Source organism: Strix aluco, chromosome 12 (assembly GCF_031877795.1).
Source record: "Strix aluco isolate bStrAlu1 chromosome 12, bStrAlu1.hap1, whole genome shotgun sequence".
Taxonomy (NCBI): domain Eukaryota; kingdom Metazoa; phylum Chordata; class Aves; order Strigiformes; family Strigidae; genus Strix; species Strix aluco.
The window spans coordinates 18346370-18356642 of record NC_133942.1 but is presented as its reverse complement, the minus strand read 5'-3'; the positions used below and the strand labels follow the sequence as shown (position 1 = coordinate 18356642).

The 10273-nt window shown below is 46.3% G+C and overlaps 1 protein-coding gene across 1 annotated transcript in view; it reads left to right on the top strand.

Annotated features, from left to right (window-relative positions):
• The first annotated feature begins 1500 nt into the window (after positions 1-1500).
• Positions 1501-10273, top strand: part of SLCO3A1 (solute carrier organic anion transporter family member 3A1) — a 148156-nt gene continuing 139383 nt past the window's right edge. Inside the window, exon 1 of the mRNA XM_074837329.1 lies at positions 1501-1793. Within this exon, the coding sequence (XP_074693430.1) occupies positions 1623-1793 (171 nt within the window). The 5' untranslated portion in view covers positions 1501-1622. The remainder of the gene's footprint in view (positions 1794-10273) is intronic.

Genomic DNA, 10273 nt, shown 5'->3' with positions numbered 1-10273 from the left:
TGTTGGCAGCTGATGAGCAAAGGGCAACAGCTGAGCATGCCAGGTCTCTGGCATTTCCTTCCAGCGATGGTCTGCAGTACTGCTGGGGCAATGTGCATCAGCTGGGCTTGGTAAAGACTCATCAACATGGGTGGAGACTCTGCTCAAGATTAATTTTCAGCATCGTGTTTATTAAAGGTACTCATAAAAAGCCCACACATGATGATATTTTCGGAGAAGAAACTCAAAAAGGGTGCTAGGAAAAAAAAAGGGTTCATTTAAAATGTCAGTTCTCTTGGCTTCCTGGTGTGACTGGTGATGACTGGCTTATGCCTTGAAAAATTAGGATGCTCTTAAGTTCCATTTTCAAAGTCATCTTCCTAGGTATTCAGGAGCCTCAACCACCTTTGAAAATGACATTTAGAATCCAAATCGTGTAATTACTTTTGAAAAAATATAACCTGTTTCCACAGAAAACTGTTCCTCTCAAAGGCCACAGACATCCCAGTACTAAATGGATCAAGCAGCTAAACTTAACCGGAAGTTTAAGACTTCCCCTGCCGTACTTCTACGTGCTCAAGTGTTTTAAGAGACATCCCTCTGTTTTCAGTTATTGAAAAGTCTGTTAGATTGTCCATCCTGTTTATAACGCTTAACTGGAAGCTTAAACCTAAGGCAGTAAGGCAGCAGCCCCCAGCGTGGACCGAGAAATGAACTGGAAAGGTGCTCCTGAAGAGCAAAGCGGATCAGGTTTTGCTATTACGCCAACAAGGAATGTGATCTGTAATAGTAGAAGTAATGATTAGTGTTTTTTAAAAGAAGATATCTCTTGAAATTAGAACTCAAGGTGGGAGTGACAACAAAAGGCCCCCTCAGGACGACGCGTGGCCGGGGACACGGAGCGCGGGCCTGAGAGCAAACGCTCGCCCACGTGGCAGCGGCGCTGCAACGCATGACACCTACTGCCGTGGTGGGGTTTTTTTGAACGTTCAATTTTTACACGGCCTCCCTTCACCCTTTGGGAAGGAGCGCTCGCAGGAGCACGGAGCCAGGGCGCCCACACCGCGGGCCGCCGGGCAGGGGATGCGGGCCAGGCCTCTTTGGGGGCATCTCGCCCTCAACCTGCGTGACAAACTTCCAGCCCCGTGCGGACACCTCCTGCGCTCCCCCAGCGTGCGGGCGCCGGCCCCGCACCGGGAGGAGCCGGGCCGGGGGGGCATCGGGGGGGGGTGAGGCCGTCAGTGCCCCCCGCCCCCCCCCCCCGCCCCGAGGCGGTGAGAGCCGGCCGCGCCGCCCCGCGCGTATCCCGGGACGGGGCCGCCCCGCCCGCCGCGGAGCCTCCGCCGGCGCCAGCCCCGCGCTTTCCCCCGCCCCTCGGCGGCGGGGGCGCGGATCCGGCCTGCGCGGGGCTGGCGGAGAGAGGGAGCGCGGCAGGGCGAGGGGAGGAGAGACGAGAAGAGAGGAGGAGGAGGAGGAGGTGGTGGCGGTGGTGGTGGAGGCGGCGAGCTGGCCATGGCAGCAGCCCGCGGGCGGACAGGCTGCCGCCGCGGGCTGCCGCTGTGATTGGCACCCCGAGGAGGAGGAGGAGGAAGGCGCGGAGCAGCCGCGGGGCCCGCCATCCCGCGGCGGCGGTGCCCGGGAGGATGCCGGGGAAGCGGGGCTCGGCGGCCGGCGGTGGCGGTGAGCTGCCGGGGGCCGGCGCGGCGCGGCAGCGGAGGCGGCGGAGGAAGGTCTCCTGCTTCTCCAGCATCCAGCTCTTCCTGGTGTCCGAGTGCGCCCTGATGCTGGCCCAGGGCACGGTGGGAGCCTACCTGGTGAGTGGGAGCCGGCCGCGCAGCCCCCGCGGAGCCCCCCGAGCGGGGCTGAGCCGCAGCCGGGCGGGGGCCGCGGAGCGGGGGATGCGCCGGCTGAAGTGGAGGGGAAGTTTCCTCGCAGCCGGGGCGGCTCGGCCGGCAGCCCCCCAACCCCCGGGGGGGGGGGGGGGTTACAACAGCCCGGTGTTTCGCGGCTTAAATGACTCAGCAGCGTGGAGGGGTCACCCTTCTGCCGCCCCTCTCGCCTGTAACTTCTGCAGCCGGTCCCCTGGACTCCCGAAACCCCGGGGCTGGTGTCCGAGGCGGCCGGTAGCTCGGGTCGAACGCCAGCCGTCCCGGTTTATGCTGAGTAAATACCGAGAAAACCTACTGGGGCATGTACTTCGTGCCTCCCGCGTTACTAATTTTCCTTGTCCTCTTCAAGTGATGCAGCGGTGTTAAGCACAGCAGCCCCGTAAGTCTTGGCGTTAGGTAGAGAACAGCCAAAATCAGACTTTGCACTGAATCTGCATAGTGAGATCTGGTGTCAGAGGCAGAACTGTAGTAGAAGAGTTGGAAGGATGTCCATACGGCTGTGCTTGTGCCTTTGAGTATACACCGAGAGAGGCAGCCTGTGAAAATGAAGTGTTCCTCCAGCAGATGTAAGTGTATAGTTGATTTAAATTTCTCAAAATAGCTTGCTGGATTTGAGAATTATAGTTTCCATGGAAAAGAAATGTGTTCATAATCTCTGAGGCTTTTTGAGGCCATACACGTAATATACAGTAAGTGTAAGATCTCCGCATTCTCAATAGTTGTATTCAGTATTTAGCACTGCTCCTCTCATGCTCCAACTACTTATGCAAATTTCTCCTGAATGTGATCTATAATTTTTCAAGGTATGAGGTTAAACTAACTATAGTTAATATTCCCTATTAATATGCAATGGAAATTAACAGTCATCTCCATATAATAAAACATGTAAGTTTAGTTTGAAACATATTTGTAATTCCAAAGGGAACTACATCACATCTGTTGAGATAAATTCAGCAGTCCTATACCCTGTGTGAATATAGGTGCATATCACTTAATTTGTAGGAGCCAGACAAGGACATGCCTCTTTTATGTGAGTAACACCTTAGTAAGTAAATATATTGTTTCCAATGAGCTGCTTGCAAAATGAGCTGTCAGCATGAATGAGTGTGGGATAATCCTTCGTCAAAGTAATGGCCAAGGAACCCCGCTGAGGTGATGTCACCCAGTGGGCACCAGTATGCTGGAAATGTATAGAACTGCTAGAAGACTGTATACTGGCATGGTTTGCTACAGTGTCTGAGCACAGGATCAGCGGTAATAGTCCCTAGTATGGCATTTTCTTCGAACTCCTCTGTGTTCCTGTCTCCTCACCAGTTTAGAATTTCTTTTCCAGTTTTCCCCAACTCTTGTGATGTGCTTTGTACCGGAGCAGTGCGCTCGCTCCCTCTTGCTCCTTTGGAGCGTTTCACTCACCCCAGCCCCACCAGCTGGAAAACACTGCTGCCGTTGAGATTCCTGGAGTCCTACCTTCCCTCCTCCGAGGGGTTAACTCGACTGAGGTGCTGCTGTCTCTACCCTCTGCCATTCTCAGGACCATATCCTGCCCAGCATGACATCGTGCTCCCATGGCCAGCCAGATCTACAAGCAGTAACAGACAACTGGTCAGTGTGGGGGAAGAAAAAAAGAAAACTCAACTCAGAACAATCCCCAGCATGCATAAGCAGTGGCCCAGCTGCACTGGGCAAGTGTTCGTCCATTCCCTGTATAATTTATCTGCCGTCATTGCAAATACCATGCAGCTTTTCATACAATGAACAGATGCAAATGTGAAATTATCTTTGGAGGGTAAATCTGTGCTTAAAGCGAATCTGGACGAGTGCTGCGCTTACAGGTGTCACAAGAGCAGGAGCAGGACAGATGCTTGGTGGAAAGTCTGGAGGACCTAATTGTATTTGGAGACCAAGTGTCCTGTGGGGCCAAGTGCTGTTCTCAGGTGCTGCCTTGGGGTGAAATCAGTGGAGGCACTGCAGAGTTGCCCAGGTGTAACTGCAAGTGGATATTCATTTACTCAGGCTCCTGGGATGAGCAGGGGCCGTTGGGCTCGGCGGTGCATGCCAGGCTGCTCCCCGAGGGACAAATTAGCAGGTGAGACAAAGCAGAGAGCAAACAGAAAGGCGGACAAATAGGGAGATGCTGCGGAGGACAGACAACAGTGTGTAGTTCTGGGCAGTTGAATAAACTACTAATTTTAGCCTGTCAGCAATGAGCGAGTACTGTACTCATACTTCTGCTTTGCTTGGCCACATGTGTGACTTTTGCTAGTTATGTGTAACTCTGGAAGAGAAACCTTTTTTCGCCTTATACGGTGACAAGTTGGTTTCCTCGGTTTTTGTCTGCCTTGCTCTGCACAGGGAGACCATGAGGGCAAAACCTCAGCTTGTTAAGAAAACAAGGCAGGGGCTTGGCTTCTTAGCAGTGATTGAAGAGCTCGATTTTGATTGGTCTTGGCTTTCATGTCAGTACATTTAGACGTGGATATTGTTATTTCTTTTTAGAGATGTAAAAACTTTTTTCCGTGTTCACTGCACAATAAACCAGCAGCGCCCACTTGAATATATGTACAAAGTATACATTCATTCATTATGTGGTTTTGAAGCAAAGATCATTCACTTTTACTTGTTCATAAAACATTGTGCTTGCCAACAGGGCTTTATAAATAATAAATGCTGATAAAAATCTATAAAGTCCAATTCTTTTCCCACAGAACTCAGCAGTGAAAATACCTCAGGATGCCAACAGTGGATGTCTGTGGTTAATTAGTACAATGTCTCTGAGGTTCTTCATGTGAAGTTTCAGGGAGTATTTGATCAATGTCACGTTCCAAAATATTTGTCAATTACTGCTCTCGCTGTTTGCAAAATGCACATGTTCCAAAATGACTCGGTGCCATATCCTGCATAGTTTATGCAAATGCAAGCCTGTGCTGCTGCTTTAATTTCTGGGGCTTCTGAATACACCCTATTATTTGCATATTCTTCTAAGGTTTTGTGTATGCATTTATTTGGCTTCATCTAATTACTCCTGCGTGCTTTTGGAAACTTGGATTTCCCAGCAACTGCAGTGGCAGCAGGGAAAATGCTGCTTGTAGTCTGCAGGCATTCCTGCTGCAGAAGTTACTCAGGGTTTTCGCAGCAACTTTTAAATGCCCAGATGATTGCTACCCCCAGTTGCTCTCCTGCTGCGTAGGTCCATGGATTAAAGAGCCAAGCGTTGCTGGTGCAGATGGCACCAGCAGGGAAAGGCTGGAACCTCCGTTTTCCAGCCGGAGCCTTGTGCCTTTCAGGCAAATGCAGCAGTGTGATCAGTCATGCCGGCCGTGCAGCGATGAGGATTTCGATAAGGCTGATTCACATACCTTGGCAACACTTCCCTCCCCGTCCCCGTCCCCCCCCCCCCCCCCGCCCCGAATTCCTACGTGCTTTATATTTTGGAATATTTTAACTGGTAATAACGTTCCAAGTGCTCCTGACGGTTTATCGCCAAGGCATTTCATCACCCTGCCAGTCAAATCTTTTGCCTAGCCAGTGGTGAAATCATTGCTTTAGCAGAAGGTGAAGTGTGCTTGGTTTGACAGCCACAGTTTGTGGAGCAGGAGTGCAATTTAATTTTCTCTCCCTAGCCTTTAGCCTCAGCTCACTCCCGTTCAAACTGACCTAGTTGCAAGCGCCCAACATCTGCCAAAGTCATGGGCTTCTTTAGATAAAGGGCATGCATATGGGAAATGCGTTGAGAAGCAGTTATTTGGTGTGCTCCGGATAGCTGTTTTTACAGAGCTTTACTGAGATGTCTCTCTTTGCTGCAGCTTTGAATGCAGCCATTCACGTGTTTTATCAAGTGATAGATGACTGGCCTGAGCATGAGAGGGAAAGGAAAATAGTTGGTCCCTCCCAAGGAGGGTGCATTGGTGTTTTCATGGGAATGAATGTCAAATTGTTTCTTGTTTTGCTGAATGAAAACTTTTGAGCCATGCTTAACTTGCCAGCTAGAGCTTTGCTCGTGCAGCACTGTTTGACTGCAGCTTGCAGAAAGCCCTCTAAACGTATCTGCAGTATAAACAGTACCATGTGAGTCCAGGTGAGATTGTGTGTGTGTATGTGGTCTCCGAGACAGGCTCCTTCTGTTCAGTTTTATTGCTACTGGCATTTGGGATATTAATGGAAATTCTAATATTCCATATTCAGGGATAAAAAAACCAAGTATCAGAGATAAATACAGAAGTTAATCATCAAAGGATACCTGCCAGAACAAACAGAAATAGGGGTCCTGTGAGATGGGCACCAGGGAACTGAGGGATTAAGAGCAGAATTTGGCTCCTGGATTTTTAAGTTTCTTGGGTGCGTGACCCTTTCCCCTCCTGTGTTAAATGTGACAAATACAATTTTCCCCTTACAGAAAGCAGTTGTTTCCTGTTGTAGAGACCCAGTCAAACCCTCCTTGAAGTCAGTGGAGACGTCTGCATGGAGGATGTCATTAAAGACAATTTTAATATAGGAGTACTGCAGCGTTTCAAAGCTTTTTGTTGTGCTTGGTGCTATACAGTAGAATTTGCCCCGGAGTATTTGCAGTCTGAATACACTGGGTGTGAAAAACGTTGCAGGTGGGGAAACTGAGGCAGGGATTAAGAGCTTGATTCTGTTGCTGGAGCTATTGATAAAGCTCTTGCTTGGTTAAGAGCAGCAGAACGCGAATGGCTTAGGCATGGGCAGAGAAGAGTCTGGCAGAGCAAGGAATTCCAGTTTCAGGTGATTCAGAGTCCAGTGACAGAACTGCAAGAGCAGTTTTTCCCCATTGAATTCATTATTGTTTTTATTAAAGTATTTATTTTCCTAGAATAAGAATCGGCTTTAAAATACTGCTGTCTTTTCTTTTTTTTCTTCCCATCCTCTCAGTGCTGAGTAATAAATTAGCTGTAATGCTCATAATTTATTTGTCACTGGGGTATTTAAGGGGAAAAAAAAACATGGAGTGAAAATAAATGTTTTAGTGGGGATGAAGTTTGCCAAGCATTGGCTGGTTATTGCTTACAGTTCATTTTCCCTTAATATATCTTTGCTGGCAATGTTATTTCTGGAAAGTTGTTTCTAGTATGCCTTTCCCATTAGAGAATATTGTCTGTTCTGCAGCTGAGTTGCGCAGAAAGTTATTCTAAACTAGCTCTTTTGACTACATTCATATTTCTTCTCTAAGAAGCCTTCTGATGTGTTTCAGGTCTCTCACTGCAGGATGGAGGAGAAACCAGATCCAGCTCTGGGTTCTAATGCCTTCAGACTCCTGTGGGGCTTGGGTTGGGAGTGTGGCATTGACTCATTAACATAAAAACTTTATATACTTTAGTAGAATCAAATTCCGATCCAGGTGTAGGTTGGATTTTTTGAGTACCAGGAAGGCTTGTGAGTAACTGGCATTATTTATACTTTGGTTTAAAGTTTTCTTTTATCTACTACTAATAGATGAAATGGTGTAGAGATAATGTGTTTATCTCTTACATTATATACTGTGTGCCATTTGCAGAGGAAATCCAAACTTACAGCCTGATGTTTCTTGGTTAAATGCATTTAAAGGCAAAATGCACTTGATGTGTAAGAGTGTGGACTAATTGATTTTACTGTTTAATTTTTTATTATTTTTAGCAGAAAGTTTGGCAGTTCTTCCTTTTCTCTGTAAGGGCCAAGTGATATTTGTAAGCCCTGAAAGAAAGAGCAGCCCGTTAGAAATGTTATGATCTGTCATAAAACCAACGTCTCATTTCTTTTGGCCAGCCTTCGCTTCCAAAATCCCTTTAGCAATTGCTGTGTGCCTGGGTGACCACTAGCTGAGTTTTAATGGCCTGCAGTATTAATGCAGCTAAGGTTTAAAGGGATCTTGAATTAGATCAGAGAATACATTGGTCTGAAGGTCTGTGTTGTTCTTGCTTAGTAACTTTATCCAGCGTGACTCTTCAAATCGTAATGTAGCCCCTGTCCCAGAGAGGGCTCAGCTGAACTGTGATCCCTTTCCTTCTCTGTAAGGGAGAGCAGAGATTCCCTGTCTCCCAGAAAGGGGTGTGTCTTGGGTTGCTTGGGCTTTCTTTTCCCTCACTTACAGGATATTGTAAAGGACCAAAAGCCAGCTTCTGTTCTGCTACAGCAGTGTAAATTTATTGCTTCAAAAGAGTTATTCTGCAATTCATCAAGAAGAATTTGTCCTCTGTGTATCGTAATCTAAAATGTTTCCTTACTTGTACGCTCCTTGGTCTCTAGGTATTCCTTCACGGTAGCAAGATTAAACAATGGCATACTATTTAGTGGGTGAGGTTGCAGCTTGGATGAATTAATGTAGCTTTGTCTTCTGATCAACACCAGATGAAGCTGCAAAGTGATATATTTTAAGCATCATCCAAGGAAGTTTAAATGAACACATGATAATACTTCGTGTAGTAACTCCTTCAAGTGCTCCAGTGAAGTTTGGAAGAATTCATTTTTCCTATTGCATAGAAAAATGGGCCAGTGATTTTGATTTACAAGGTTTCATTATAACTCTGCAGCAAAACCAGGACTAGAACCCCAAGAGTCCCTTCTCCAGGTCACCTTGGAGCAACCACTAGACTCTGTCTCTTTGTAGACAGGTACTGAAATGCAAACAGCATGGCCTGCCACTAAGTAGCGATTTCACACTGCCGCGCTTCATACACTATCGATACAATCAGTAGCGATAGCAAGCTGTTGAGGGAGTTCCCTGAGTGTCTGGCACTTCTTGCCATCGGCGCTGGGAGGGCTCTGCCCTGTTATGGGGGAAGCATTCTGTAATGTTTAGCAAGACGGTCCCTGCATCCAAGATGTTTCTGTTTGAGTGAATGGATCAAAGCGTGGAGAAAAGGAACCGTTCTTTTTCCCCCAGCTTTTAAGGGGGATGCAGTTGTAATCATGTAGAGATGAAGACCTACAGCACAGGCAGGACTAGATCTGCCCCTCCTCACTTAGCAAATCTAGGAAAGACCTCAGAACTAAAGTCAGATTTCTAAAGCTCTCCAGTTAGCAACTTTCTCATTTCCAGCCTTATTCTGAATGTGATGTGCTTCTGCATTTTGATACTTAAACATTCCTTGCTGAAGTGAGGGGCAGTGCCCATTGTATGGAAGTTCAAGCTCTTTTATTGGGCCTGTATTGCAGCAGTGCCTGAACACACTCAGTAGTTTTAGGTGACTGCTTGCAGCATAAAAGCAAAATCTTTATTTCAGGTTTGCTTGCATATTTATCATCGTTATTTATTTTCTATGGTTCAAGAAGAAAAGCAATTTGATTTGGTTTGTTTTTGGTTTTCCTGTGATGCTTCTCTCTTCATAGTATTCTTTCTCCTCACCAAGCAGGCAGCTGATTTCCCTATTTTTTTAACACCTTAATCTTTTTTGGTGTCTGCAGCTATCGCCTGGATGATTTCTGCATGTTTGCAGGTCCAGTGACTTTTAGATAAGTGGTTGTGAGGGCAGGTGTGGGAGCACATAAGTTGTTTTTCCGTGCTACATAATGATCTGCTTTCTGGGCAAGGATTGCTAGAATGATCTTATTTTTAATATTTAAATGTCCTTTAAAACACTTATCGTGCTGTTCACCTGTATAATTCATAATGCCTTAGTTTCCTGAAAGTGGAAAAAGACTTAAAATTCAGTTTTATAGTGATCCATAAAATGACAGTGAAGTTTTTGAAGGAACCTGGATAATTCAGTTGTATTGAGGTCTTTGTGACTCACCCAGCATTATGGTTTCTGAAGCAACTATGGCAGATTTTCTTTCAAGTTTTTTTTGGTGCTTTGATGTTTGCATCTGAACCCAGCATTTTCTCGGCTTGTTTTTGTTTTAGTTTTTTTCCTAATAAAAAGGCAACTACAAACTCTACCACAAAGAAACTGAAAGCAAACTTGGCTCTTTGGGAAGAGTTGTGGGGTGTGGAAGAAAACAAAAACCTTTCAGAAACATTTCACTTTTCATTTGTAAAAATGTATAGTAGTAATTTTTTTTTTACCCCCACTAACAGATTTTTGGCTGAATTGAAATCAGCATTGGTTTTGGGTCAATATATAAGAAACAACCTTGAAGTGTATGTTGCGTATGTGTATTTTAAGGTGACACTTAACATTTTAATGCGTGAAAAATCGAATTAAATGACGTGGAATTGTTTTACAGTCGAGGTGGCAGGTAGTGGTGCCCTCTATGTTCCTGAAACAGATGCATTATTCTATAAATTTATGTAAGGTGAAAAGTGTACGTTTCCTGGAATCTGCTTGGAACCTGTATTAGAGGGAGCTTTGCATGCTCTCAGCTGGCAGGGAGCACCTACACTGAAATGCAGGATGGCCAGAGGATAGCAGTGATGAGTATGTTTGCTGTATCAGGACAGTTTGAGTTTTCTGTAGTTTCAGATTTGTTTC